This window comes from Callithrix jacchus, chromosome 4 (genome assembly GCF_049354715.1).
Source record: "Callithrix jacchus isolate 240 chromosome 4, calJac240_pri, whole genome shotgun sequence".
Lineage (NCBI taxonomy): Eukaryota > Metazoa > Chordata > Mammalia > Primates > Cebidae > Callithrix > Callithrix jacchus.
The window spans coordinates 129,577,945-129,593,032 of NC_133505.1; the positions used below are offsets into that span (position 1 = coordinate 129,577,945).

General features: G+C 36.1%; 1 protein-coding gene across 1 annotated transcript in view; it reads left to right on the top strand.

Annotated features, from left to right (window-relative positions):
- Positions 1-15,088, top strand: part of CLVS2 (clavesin 2) — a 78,405-nt gene that overhangs the window by 47,649 nt on the left and 15,668 nt on the right. The window contains exon 4 of the mRNA XM_002746923.6: positions 9,947-10,057. Coding sequence (XP_002746969.1) covers positions 9,947-10,057 — 111 coding nt within the window. The remainder of the gene's footprint in view (positions 1-9,946; positions 10,058-15,088) is intronic.

The following is a 15,088-nucleotide window of genomic DNA, read 5'->3' on the forward strand; positions in this document are numbered from 1 at the left end:
TAAACTATTTTTTCCTAAGTTATTAACCTAATGTTATATTTCAATTTATTTTGTCATTAGGAATTCTTTGAAAATACCACTTACTGTTTTTTGATATTACATTTTATAAATACATTATCCACTTACTGTTTTGTTGAAGTAAATTTCAATTCATTCCAATATTTTCCTGATTACAAAATGTGAAAATGAAACAAACAGTCTTGCACAAAAATTTTTGCCGAAATTAATGATAATTTTCTTTTTTTTTTTTTTAAATTTTTTATTGGATTTTAGGTTTTGGGGTACATGAGCAGAGCATGCAAGACAGTTGCATAGGTACACACATGGCAGTGTGCTTTGCTTTTCTTCTCCCCTTCACCCACATTTGGCATTTCTCCCCAGGCGATCCCTCCCCACCTCCCCCTCCCACTGGCCCTCCCCTTTTCCCCCCAATAGACCCCAGTGTTTAGTACTCCCCTTTCTGTGTCCATGTGTTCTCATTTTTCATCACCCACCTATGAGTGAGAATATGCGGTGTTTCATTTTCTGTTCTTGTGTCAGTTTGCTGAAGATGATGTTCTCCAGATTCATCCATGTCCCTACAAACGACACAAACTCATCATTTCTTATAACTGATGTCTGGAAGCAACATTAGGGGCATGAAGAGTATGTTTTGAAGTGTATTTCAATAATGTTTTACCGACGTATGGTCCCTCCTCAGAATATGACAGTTCCTGTCTTGCAAACCCTCCCAGCATTTTCATCATTAAATTCAATCTTGGCTAGTTTTACATGCCTGATGTAGGCAGGATTGTCCTGAAATATCCATTAAGGACTTTAGCCTGATTCTTGCTGTACTTTGTTCCTCTCAGTTTCTCTAGCCTACATTCTGCCACTTAACTCCCCTTGGGCAATTCTGGATATGAGAATATCAACACTTCTAAATGTGTGTTATCTAAAGTAGTTTAAAAGTCAAGTGGGAGACTCAATCCATTATTGATACACTAGCTGGAGTCATAGTAAGGCCTTCCTGCTGTCGGCCGATGTATTGGGGCTACAAGCCTCAATATGGTTCACAGAAAATTACTACACTCACTCCTTTGATTAAAAATGTCACGATTATTTGTGACCCTTGCTGTGCATTTAGTTTTAATAAAAGAGTCTGACCTAGGAACACGACAATGTCACATTTTTATAAGGCGGTAGTTTCTGCTCTGTGTTCTCTTCTGCTGTTGTACTTGATTGAGATTGGTGCTTCCTAGACTGTAAGGTGGTGTGAGAATGGCTTTGTGTCACATTCTCCAGGCTGTCTTACTTCCCGATTGTATCAGGCACACACACCAGCAGCAACTGAATTAAATAAGCCCCATATCTTTATGTTGAGGGTGCTTGGCTGTGATTTGCTTCCATCTGTTATCAGCCTTCTCTGGCAGAAAAGGTAACTGGTGAAAAGGCCATGTATGTTTTGCTCACAGAAGAGAGATTTTGTTGCCCATTCCGTTATGATGACTAATCATGTTACAGATTTGTTTTTAGTGTTGTTTTACTTTGGGAAATAGTTAGCTAGGTAAAACTAGCTCTTTAGCTAGGTAAATCTCCCTCTTTCAAGGGGGAATATTTTATGGAAGATGTTTTATGTCTATGTTTTACTGTACTCAGGACTCAGACATTCCCCTCCATATGCAAAGTTGATGTCATTGAATAACTCATAAAACAGTCACCAAAGCTGAGAGTTTTATCCTGGTGTAGGCATCTATCCATACAAACACATTAACGTTGTATAAGAGTCCAGGCTTGGGCAGGGGTTAGTTGTATTTGAAGTGCTGTTAGGCAGCACCAACTGATAGGGACTGAAAAATGATAACAAAAGTATTATTTGTCAGTAATTAGAATGTGCCTGAGATTTTGAGATAGCCTAATCACGTCTAGCCCACACATGTCAGAGACCCTGTGCATATAGTCATAATATACTCCTGTAGGTTTTTTTTCTCCGTAATAATCCCTTTGCTCTATTTGGTAATTCTGAGTATGTGGCTGGTACTGAGGGGCAGGGATGTTTTTGCTGATACAGACACATTATCTAATAGGTAAGTGGATTTATTACTGGAAACTGGGAGTCAAGAATGCTGTATATTATTTCAGTATATGTATTTAAAACAGAGGAGAAAAAGAAAAAAAGGAGTAACATTACGTTCCCCCCCCAGGGAATCAATATATAATTGTTAATTACAAGTCAATTAAGTGATTAAAGAGGAAATAAAGTTATTCATTGTAGATTTGGACTATTTATACAGTTTTTTCAGATTTAAAAAAATTAAAAATTTGGAAATGATCGTCTACATTAAGATTACAACAATGACAATACCATCACAAAACTCTAATTTTCCCATAGGCAGATGACAGTCACGTCTTTCTTATATGAAGCAAGTGGAACTCAACATGCTATGGGCCTGTGTTTTCATAAACTGGAGCATCCCTGACCCCCATGGTAGTTTTTAAAGCTAGTTAGAAATAATGCCCAAATGCAATGAGGAGTCTGATAGGCTCCTCTACAGACTGCATAAAGGAAAACTTAAAGGACCTGATAGAAGGACAGTTCTGAGTTGCCAGGGAAAATTCCTTCCAGTCATCTTGAGTAGAAGTTAAAAACTCTCCTTGTCCAAACTATAAATAGTGATTTCACCAAAGCAATGCAGCCAAATCCTTCTGCCTTCAAAATGTTAGTGTGAGACCTGCTATCTCTACAATAAATGCCCGCCCACAGTTTAAAGAACACAATTCTGTAAAACCTTAAGGATCCTGTGGCAGATTTTCTAGTAGTGTGCACTGAGAAGATATGTCACTTGCACATTATCTCTAACTAACTTTAAAATAGCAGCAACAACAAACCAGAGAACACACCCTCAGACAGAAATGAAACAGAGTAAAGCTGCAGTTCTCTATAGTGAGAACCAAATTCCCTAAAAGGAGAGTGACAGGGCAAAAGAGAGATTTTCTAAGAGTCACAGTGTTGTGAGGTCTTCTTCAGCCAATATGAACACATATAGAATGGGGAAATGATTTTTTTTAATGGTAATGCCAGAAAAGATATGTATACCTTTGGGTAGAGCACATTCTGATTACAATATACATGTTGATACAATTCTATACATGATGGAAAATTTAAACAATAGCTGACATTTGGCTGAGGGTCTTAAACAGACACTATAAAGTATCTAGCTGTGAACCTAGAACATCAATTTTCAATTTAAAAATTAATCCTAAAAATTATCTGCATTCTAGTACATATTTGGAGTCAGGATTTTAGCATTTGAGAGGGCACAATTGTTTCAAAATATATTCATATTTTAAAAATTGAACATTCTAAAACAACTTTACCTACAAAGTCACATATTAATGGGAAATGATTGTATCATTTTAACCACTATTTTAAGTGATTCATCATGATAAATCCATGCTTCTTTCTTAAAACACTTATTAAAATTAAGACACTACTTTGTAAGTAATCACAAAAATGTAACTATGTGATTCACATGCATTTTGTTTTACAGAATCCTGATTAAGTAAAAAGCCTTTCTAAGCACTTATTTTCAAACACAGTGTTGTATATCTTTAGAGACTGATGGCTCCTGTAACAGGAATTGACTATTCATTTTTTTAGCCATTCAATTATCTTTTTTTCTCTTTTCTCTGATGGCAAACTCTCAAATGTTAAACAATCTAGTTAGATAAAATATTATGTATTCTTGCTTTCCTACATATCAGATTAATTACCTTTTTTTCTGGTGAAATTTTGCTTCTACACAATTTTTTGCATCTAATCAAGTTCCTTTATTGTATGTGTGCCAGGACAGCATGAGATTTTAATGAGGAGTGAAAGTTAAGTGGACAGAGGTGGAGCAGCCTCTGTCATGTGTACAATCCCAATTTAAACTCTTATCCTTGTATGAGGGATGAAATCTTTTGTTTTCAATCCATTCATTCAAATATGGCTCATTACCAATTATAAGTGAGGCACAGAAAAAGACATTCCAATTAGCTGGTAATTAAATAGTTTCCTGGCTGTCTGTTCTCAATTTGGCAGAAGACTTTGGTTGGAATGTTTTGGTAAAAATCTTTGTTTTCCTCATGAAAGCAAGTGAATGACTTTCCTGGATCTGTCTGTCCACTAACGATAATGAGCAGCGATCTGGAACTGGGAAAAGCATGACTTTCTTCAGGAATCAACCTTCTAGAAGATGAATAAGACATGTATACAAACAGCTAATACAAAATTCTAAAAGATGGATACAAGCTATATGAATGTTGTTCCACTATCTAGAAAGGATAGACCCAAAAGACATATTTAGGGAAACATGGTGTGGCTAGCATGTAAAGGTAGACCAAACTTAATTTTAAAAACATCTGAAGGAAGCTAATTGTAATGCTCCGGAGGGAATTAGTAATACCAATTGCTACAAAATCACTTCTTCTCTCTAAACCAAAGCACTTTCAGAAACAGTGATATTATATATGTTGTACACTTCTGAGTCATTCCCAGTAACTATTGTCATAATTCCAGATGAGTAATCAAGTTTCATATCATCTGTATAAAACTTGGATAAAAACTTGGGAGCATGCATCAAGATTCTTAGAGTATTGTGTTGTCCTCTGGTTGGTAAAGTTATGAGTGATTTTTAAAATTATACTTTTTTATATTCAAAATTTCTACAGTAAGTATCTTTTATATTTATACACATAGTGTATTCCTAGTGTCACATAGAAATAATGCAATATTTTAGGTCATAGTATAATTTTATGGGTAGAGTTATGGAATTAAACGTAATTTCTAGGTGCTGGGTGCTACATCTTACAACTATATGCCCTTTGCCATGGGGCGTATAGTAGTTGAAGCTAAATGTTTCAAAAAAGTACAAGAAAGAGATTAAACAAAAATATTTTAAAGGCCAATAGATTTAATTTTGAATAAGTGAGTTACACATACAATTTCTGCTTATGTTCACACTGAAAACACATCTTAATGCAACTGATTGGTTTAGGAACCTAGACAGTGTTTCTTGTGAAATGAGACCAAAGTGATGGGTTTAATTCTCATAGAAGAGTTCATTTTGCTCTCATTTGGGGCCAGACACTCTATCCTGATTGATTGTATTGGGAATTATACTGATTTATTCATAAATCAGATAATATTACTTGTAATAGTATTTATTCTGACACATAATTTTTGTGTTTCATCAAAATTTATTTAAAATTTAGAATAATATGCTATGGTTCAGATTCTTTACTTTTTCTTTTTGAATAGTTAGATATGTGAGACAAATATATTTTTGCTAGAAATATGTGAATAATTCACTGATACATACATACACATATATAATGATACATATAAATAAATTTACCTCATAAATAATGTCCAACTTTCCATTAATTGAAACATTCAGGCAAGTCGATCTTTGCATTAGGCACAAAGTGCTTTGCTTAAAGAAAAAAAAAAGGAGTGGAAGCAGGTGAATTGGCAAAGCATTTGGAAGTTAGGAATTTTATTACCTTTTTCAACCCATCTTGGCTATACCCTTCCTGATTGCCAAGCCATTTTATTTCATTGTCTCCAGCGAAGAACCATGTAGCCAGCAGAGTCAACGATTGGCATATTGTGTGTTGTGATTTTTATTATTAGTTTGTACTTTGTAGTGCTATTTAGGGTCAAACAACTGCCGCTTAAACCACACTATAAAACTACCTCTGTAAAACAAAAAGTGTTTGAGATAGGTTTTAATCAATTAGAGGCTTGTTGTGCCGAGGTGGAGGATGTGCCTGGGAAAAGGAGACCCAAATCACAGTAGGATCTATGGCCTGTGTTTCTTTCCAAAGAGTATTTTGAGGACTTCATTATTTATGGAGGGATGAATGGTCAGGAGGGAAATGGGGAAAAGAGGAAAAAAGGGGAGGACAGGTAGTGAGATAAGGGTTCACATTCTTGTGAGGCTTCATTAGTGGCTCACTGAATCTACATATTACCTGTGAAGGGAGGGTCTAGAAGAACAGTCAATTATGCATTCATCTCCTGCTACTTGGTAAATCTGCATTTGTCTCGGCTGGTAGAGGGATGATTTCTAATCTTGTCTTTGTCCTGGACCTGTGAAGATAAACTGTTAATTTACATTGTCAGGATGAGGGAGGCCACGTGGGGAGATATGTGGCTTTCTATCTTGCAGCTATCTATTTGGGAACAAAAGAAAAGGTAGTTTTTTTGTGTGTGACTTGGTTTCCCAGCTTAACTTTTCCCGTTGGCTTAGTGAGTTTGGTGTCATGACATGAGATTTTCCTTTCACTCCTTCATGGTCACTTCCACATTTGTAGGATGGGGCTAGTGGTTAATATGGTAGCCCTGTACCTAGAGGGTGTGCTGAGTAATTAAGAGATACTGTGAGTTATCAGCAATCCTATTCAATGTTATTCCCATTTTACAAATAAGGAAATTGTGGCTCAGAGAAGATAAATAGTTTACTTAAATAGTATGTATCAAGGTCTAATCAGTGAACATTTATCTATTTCTGTTCTGGGACACACACAAACACACACACAAGCACCACATTTTTGAAATTCTGGGAATATGAAGATGAATGAGGCACAGTCTGGCTCAGAGTTCAGTACAACAAAACAGAAATCTCTTTAGATAGTTCAAGAACAAATGGCTTTAATACAGGGAGTTAGTGTTTAAGGCCTCATTGGAAGAGCTTGAGCAGTGGAGGTTAAAGGAGGACTGCTGCTGAATCCTTGGTTTTGAGGCCACATCCTTGTGGAAGTGATTCAGAGTCAAGAAACTAGTGTCCACTTTTGCTGCTGCTGTCCAAGAAGCCTCTCACCTCCTAAGTGACACCTAGAAAGAGGAAGGTGGGGTCTAGACATTGCTGCAATCTCTCAGCCAATAAGGTGCTTAGCAGCTGCCATTGAAACAACAAGGTGACTGTTGCTTCCTCTTGGTCCCTTAAAACTTTCTCAGGTACATCTCACTGGCAGAACTCTCCCATTCAGAATCATATGTTTAACATTTCATTCCCTACCTTATAGGGTGGGGCATGATGTGAGTGGAAATGGATTACAGGCCAGGCACCAACAGACTGTACAGAACATGTAACCTCTGCACTCAAGGAGCTCATGGTTTCATAGTGGAGGCAGACAAAGAGAGTTTCAGGGTCATATGGCAAGTACAGTGATGGACCCAGGCTTTTGCTAGTGATGGCAGAGAGTGGGCTTTTATGGGTCAGAAATGAGAGAAGGGATCAAAGAAAGCTTCCTAGAAATGATGTTTTTTGAGCTAAGACTTAAGGGATTAATTAGTAAAACCAGATTATACTCAAAGGGAGGGAAGGCCACAGTAGGCGTGTGGGAGAGAATAAAGTTAACAAGCCATAAAGCAGCATCATGACCACAGAACTGAAGGGGATACAGAAGAATGACACGCAGTTGGGCATGATTAGAAGCAGGGAAGATCACAGTGAGGGAAAGAAAGAAATCAAGGACCATGTTCTTGTTTTGGACTTCGATGAGTGAGAGGTGACATTAAGTCAGAATTTTCAGCTAAATCGACTTGATCGAAAAGTCCAGGATTTCCCTGTTCTTTCACTCTGCCTCAACTGTGATTGGGTATTGATCAAGGACCTCTAAAGATGTGTCCGAGAAAGTCCATGACATTGTGTGCATGTTATGTGTACATGTTTGCATATTTTCTTTTTTTCAGGAGAGAAGAAGAAATATGACCTTCTTATGATTTTCAAAGTTTAAGAATCAATTGAGTCATTGAGTGTGGTAGCTTACACTTGTAATCCCAGTACTTTGGGTGGCCAAGGTGAGCGGATCACATGAGATCAGGTGTATAACACCACCCTGACCAACATGGTAAAACCCTGTCTCTACTAAAAATTCAAAATTAGCTGGGTGTGGTGGCGAAGGCTGTAATCCCAGCTACTCAGGAGGCTGAGGCAGGAGAATCGCTTCAACCTGGGAAGTGAAAATGGCAGTGAGCTGAGATCGTGCCATTGCACTTCAGCCTGGGCAACAGAAATGAAACTGTCTCAAAAAAAAAAAAAATCACTTGAGCCAAGACTTTTGGCTTAATAGCTGGTGTTCATTTAGTTGTGTTCTAGAGATTGCTTCAGATAGCACAGCAGGTTAACAATTTTTAAAGATCTTTTTGTCATAAAGTATCAAGATGTTGGTTTCATCACAACAAAAATATTTCCAGGTGCATTGCTGAACTCTCAGGAATGTGAGACAAATCCTTCTAAGTTAAGCACACACAGAAATCTACAGGAGAAAAACAGGAGAGGAGGTGAACCTTGGGAGGCTCTGGAGGCAATTGTTAACTACAGGAACCCAGAATTTTGGAGAATAGTGGTTTCCTGACAAAGACTAGGGTTGCATATATCAGGGGCAAGTAGGAGACTGGATGTGAGACCCTGCATTCTTATAGATGCTACACTCTTAGGGAAAGATTAAACTAGGAAAACCCCTGCAGGCCAGGAAACCTGTAAGGAAACCTCTCTGTCACTCCCATGTCCAGGTGAAATCATAATTAATAATAATAAGGTTGTCTTAGTCTCTTTATTATTTAGGTATATACTATCTTCTTTTTATTTATACAAACAACTTTAAAACATATTATGCCTATGTTTCTCTCAGATTCATTTTATTGTTAAAATAACCTTTTGAACAAAAACCACGTATTTACAAAAGAAGTAAGACACTAGCATAAAAAGTAAAAGTTTTATCTTAAGCTACGTTATTTTTTGAACTACTATTGCTTTATAGGGTATGGTTCTCAGAAATAGAAGTTTCTTTGCAAAATAAAATTTGGTAGCTATGCAAATTAATATGCAAATACTAGATTAATTCATTAATGCTCATAAATATCCAAAATAAAAACAAAATATTTTAATGGGATTATGCCATGCATGTTTTTGACCAGAGATTCTTATTGAAAAGAACATTTAAATTTTAAAAATATAATTATTACAGTTCCTTTATTTTTATTTTCTTTCTGCTTATACTCTAAATTCAGAAGAATGCCAAGTATTATGATGTCACTTCAGAGACACTTCTAGTAGGTTAGTTTTGTTTTTAAAGACCTTTGTAGTCAGTTCAATGTGTAATTTTGAAATAGTAGCAAGAATCAGATCTATTTATGTAGAATCATTAACATACTAAAATGTAGGGCCAAATATTGCCATTCATTTGGCTTAAGGGTTCCCTACATATTTTGGAATGGGCTAGGGCTACACTTATTTAATTACATATAGGAAAAGGAGGAGGCTGGCTTTATATTTTCCTCCTGTGAAGTGAGATCAGAGAGCTTTGATTTTCATTTAACCCTGCAAAATGCATCCTTATGCTTCTTATAGTACAATTCCATGTTTTTATTTTGCTTAAGCATGTTATCTTTTTGTAGTTAAAATAAGAAAAGAGAATGTTTGTAACAAAGTTGATAAAATAAAGTGAGTTTTGTGTCTGACATTGCTCACACTATAGATGACTATCTAGGGATTAATAATAATTAATCCACATGTAGGAAAATATTAATATTTTTTATTAAATAAAATATTTTTATTTAAATAGATTTAAATGTAAATGTAAATAATTTAAATGAAATTCATTATTTGACAAATCTCTTGACTTTTGTTTTTGTGTCTTGTCCTGTAATGACTATTAGCAGTTCACATGCTTAAAATATGAACCTCCTAAAAATGCTGAATTTCTTATCAATAACCTATTCTTGGGAAGGATTTGCTTTATTATACATTATCTCAGTTACTGTATTAAAAGTACAGTGTTTAACATGGTTAGGTTCTTTCTTCTTTGCTCTCCTTAACTCTACAAATAATCTCATCTAAGTATGTGAATAACCTTTCCTAAGCCTTCTCGGTATATTAAAGCATGTTTTAATTTTTTTCCCTCCATGTTTCTCTAGGATAGTTTCCCAGCACGATTTGGAGGAATTCATTTTGTTAATCAACCATGGTATATCCATGCCCTGTACACCGTGATCCGGCCTTTCCTGAAGGAGAAAACTCGGAAAAGGGTATTTGTTTCCTTGTTTTTTTAATCCTTTCTCATCCCTCATTCAACAAATTATGATGCATAGTGTGTATATAATATTAGCTATAATCAAATATACTTCTACATTGTATATAAATCAACATAGAAGACATTTAAAAAAATCTTCCAGATCTTGTGGTTATGAACAGTATATCTGTGAATGAAGCATTTAAAAGCTAGCTCTCCTCGTTGCTCACAAAAGAGGAAGATATTTTAGCACATTCATTATATGTTAAAGCCTCAATTTAAAAGCCCCCCAAAATTTTTTATGCTGTGTTACTATAATGTTATTGATGAACTTACTTTGAAGTAAAGTCTAAATAAAAGTTATAATTTTATATGCTGATAAGTGGGTGTTATTTCACAGTATGTACCACAATGAATGTAGTGACACCTGTGGTATCTAATGTAATTTTTTGCAATGATTATCATGATCGATCACACATTTTGAAAAGAAGCTAATGTGTGGAAATTTTCATACTTCTTTAAATTACATTTTACTTCAGTCTCTTCAATTTCACTTTCATTTAACAATGAGGATAGTCAAAGTGCATAAAACAAAATAATTTTTCTGAGATTGAGATAATTTATATAAAACACTTAATACAATGTAGGGCACAGGCACAGATAAATACTGAACACATATTTTTATTAAAATACATCTTGATGTACATTTCACTAATTTTTGCAACAGCTCTGAAAAGTAAATTCAGTAAGCATTACCTCCTGTTCAAGAGCTGAAGAAACTAAGTCTTGGAATGGGTAAGTAACCTGCTTACTCACATACAGAGAAGAAACTAAGTCTTGGAATGGATAAGTAACCTGCTTACTCACATACAGAGAAGAAACTAAGTCTTGGAATGGATAAGTAACCTGCTTACTCACATACAGAGAAGAAAAGTTGCAGCACTAATATACAAACCCGAATATTTCAGCCTCATGTATAGAGCTAATTTTACCTCCTGGTGCTGTTCCCAGTTTTCAAATGATTAGTTCCACAGCAAAATACACTTTCCTCTAAATCTATATGGAAGAGTAGCTTCCATTTTTCTCAGTGACCTAGAAGGCACTTCAGGTAGAAGCTTCCTTGTAGTGTGAAAGTGCAATAATTATATGTCCATATCAAGCATTAATAAACAAAGGATTTACTGTAAATGAATCTGTACTTGTGAAAGTGAAATAATTACATGTCTATATCAAGCATTAGTGAACAGAGGATTTACTGTAAATGACTTTGTTGAAAATGTTTTAGTAGTTTAGGAGAAAGAATTCTGTAAACAATTATAATATGGAGTAAAAATTGTTTCTACCACCAAATATCAAGCTAATTCCTATTTTAGAATTCAGAAAATGTTTTGATGTGCCTCACAAGTGCTATTTCAAGCTTTGCTTTATGAAAGGATGATCAAAACGTTCAGGGGCTTTTAGTACAAATTATACTGGTGAGTGCTTATGCAGAATTCACTCAATGCCACATGCTGTTCTCAGTGCTTTGCATATGTTAACTCATTTGGTACTTACACCACCACTTTGGAGTATATTTTGTTATGTTTTGCATTTTATGGATGGAAAAATGAGGCTTTGAAGGTTAACCAATTTGCTGTGAATCACAGCTAGCAGACAGTAGAGTAGAGCTAGTTTTGTGAATATGAGAGAGTTTCAGACAGAAGGAATAGCAAAGACAAATGTCCTTAGGTAGAAACATGCCTAGTGTATTTGACAAACAGCAAGAAGGTAGAAAAGTTGGAGCAGAATGAGCTATGGGGGATGATGGCAGAGATGGGGTAGGTGGTAGAGGATGGGATAGGAGGGACTGTGTTGTACCGGATCACATACAGACTCATACACCATTGCTGGGATCCGAGCTTTCAGTCAGAGTAAACTTTTGAAGCCCTTGAAGGTCACTGAATACAGGGGTTACTTGTCCTGAAATGATTTTTAACATGCTTCTGCTCTGTTGAAAACTACTGAAGAGGATCAAGTCTAGAAAACAAGGAGTGCACTGCGTTTTGGGGTTTTGTAATTGAATTTGACAGTTTTGACAACCTAAAGCTATGCATTGCTAGCATTATTCCAGAGGGAAGTAACATATCTGAACTGTACCATTTTAATTAAAATTATATGACTTAGAAATTTTCATATAAGAAAATAATTGTATGTTTAAATACTTTACATTTCTACTTATATAATCAATACACAGTACAAAGCTATTAAATTTCTTCACTGATACTCCAAGTGACTCAGCATCTCAATATTACTCACATACCTTATTCTTCAGATGCTGTAAGTCTGTGTTCTGAAAAACTGGTAAAAGAAAAAACTGAAGAAGCAGTTATGAATCTTTTCCTACAAATTCAGGTGTGCAAAACTCATCTGCTGCTTCATTTTATTAAATTAACTTAAATTTGACTTTGAGTCTCCAACTCACTGGGCTGCTGGGAATATCAGCCTTAGCAGAGGCGTCCTTTATCCTCAAAATCTCACCAGTATCTGGAGTCTTTCATGCAGAGCCAAACTTCCCATCTGTCATGGCCACTTTTGATGTCCTCACTGTTCCAACCAATATTAGTTCCTTCAACTATGGTCTCCTTCTGCTCCCAAGTTGTCTGTGATAAAAAGATATCTTTGCTAAAGTTAAAACCCATTGAAACCCACTACCCTAGTGCATTCTTCAGTAAGTCAGTGGTTGTGGTCCTGCTACTTAAATGTTGATGAAAAACAGGTTTTCCTACTAATTGCCACAAATTTCTCCCTCTTAGTCAACATGGCCAATTTTGTCTTCTACAACTTGGTGAATATCAAAAGTCTTTCACCTTTCTACTCCAGATCACCTTGCATAATCTCTTTAACGGCACAATGTAGAAAAGTAAAATAAAAATGGAAGCATTATGTGGGCCAATTTTTAGAAATGTAAGGTATTCAGAGACAGGAACCAACAAGGATCAGACTTCTTACATGAAATTGAGGAAGAGAAAAAAATACGAGGAGAGAAAAATAGTAAAATGTTAATAAGTGATGTTATTACATAGAGCTGGTGAAAACAAACTAGAAACTTAACAGTTGGGCAATTGCAATGCATCTTTACTTCCTAGTTCAGAGATACAATTCACATGTAAGAGTTCTAACAGAGCATTGTCATATTATAGGCATTTTTTCAAATATATCCCGATTGGATTTGGGATACATTTTGAGGACAGCACCAAAAAGATTTACTGGCAACTTAAATGATGAGAGGAGTAAAGGATGAGTAAAATCTTGGCTTTGGAGAAATAATAGCATCACAATGAATTGCCAAGACAGTATATGCATGATTTAAGTAAGGAAATTATATGATATAATAGAAGATTAGAAGTGCTGTCAAGAAACATGATACATAGAAAATGGATAGTACTTTCCAGGTTGGGTAGGGTTGCAGTATTAAATAGACTTACCAAGGAAGGCCTTCCTGACAAAGGGACTTTTAAGAAGAGACTTGCAGGATGTAGGCCAACAAACCATGAGGACATTTGGGAGTAGAAATCTCCAGACAGAAGAAATATCCATTATAAATGTTCCGAGGCATGGGCACAGCAGGAGATGCATTCAGAGTAGTTCTTACAGGGCCTTATAGGTTTATCCTAGGAGAAAAAAGTCAATGGGAATTGTGAGCAGAAAGATATGACCTGACATATTTTGACATGGTCATTCTGGCTGCCCTCTTGTGTATAGAGTGTGGGTGGAAGAGTGGCTACAGGGGAACAGTTAGGAGGCTTGTGCAGGAGCACAGCTGAAAGAATAGTAGCTGTGTTAGGGGTGTAGGAGTAGAGCTAGTTAGAATGATGGCACTCTGGATACATTTTGAGGAGAGCACCAACAAGATTTATTGACACCTTAGATGATGAGAGGAGTAAAGGATGAGTCCAAAGTTTTCGTCTGAGAAAGTGATATTGGAGAATGATATTAACAACATTAACTGACGTTGGAGATAGGGAGGAGCATATTTGGGGTCGGGGAAGATTGTGAGTCCAATTTTGAACACATTAAATTTGCAGTGGCCATTGAGTATTTAAGTGAATATTTTAAGTGGAGAGTGGAAATACAGTTATGGAGGTCGAAAAAGAGGCCTGGATTCAAGACACATATTTCTAGTGCAGGAATATTATTTAAAAATCATTGACTGAATAAAATGAACTGAATGGAATCACCAATGAGTAAGTATAGTTAAAGAAGAGAATGTATCTAAAAACTGAGATCAATAGTTCTCCAATTAAGATATTAGGGCAATCACCAAAAGAGACTGCAAAGAAGTATCTAGGAGGGTAGGAGAAACTCAGAGATGCAAGAAGAAAATGTTTCAATGAACAGAGTCATCTAACATATTCATTGCTACTGAGGGTTCAAGGTGTATAAGGACTGGAAAGTGGATACTGAAATTAGCAATGAGAAGGACCTGGACAAAAGTTGTTTTCATTCAGTGATAAGAGACAAAGCCAGACTGGATTAGATTTAGGAAAAATGGGGAGAGAGTATTTGGACTATTAATATAGACAACTCCTTGGGTGAATTTTGCTATAAAGAGGAGAGAAATAGGATAACAACTGTAGATGGAAATAGGACCAAGAGAGGTTATCTGTGTCTGTGTGAGGGGAGTGGAGTCAGGATGTCCTTTCTCTGATGGGAAGGATCCAGCAGAGAGAGGAAATCCGAGGATGCGAGAGAGATAGGAGAGAACTGTTAAGAAATACAACCGAGTAGGGGAGAGAGGATGAATTCTAGTGTGCAGGTGGAGAGATTACCCTTTGTAGGGTTTATCTGTTCATTGTACTAGCAGTGGAGGCAAAATACATAGACACAGATGCTGGTGGGTGGGTTGATGTCATCTGTTTGTCCTATTTTTTCAGTGAAAGTGGAAGCAAGGCCAAAGTGGAAAATGATGTGGAAGAAGGCAACAGAGTCTTAGAGAAGAGAGAGGAAGTAGTGTGCTAGGATTACATTCACTGCTCCAGGGATTTATTATTACCATGACTCTTGCGTG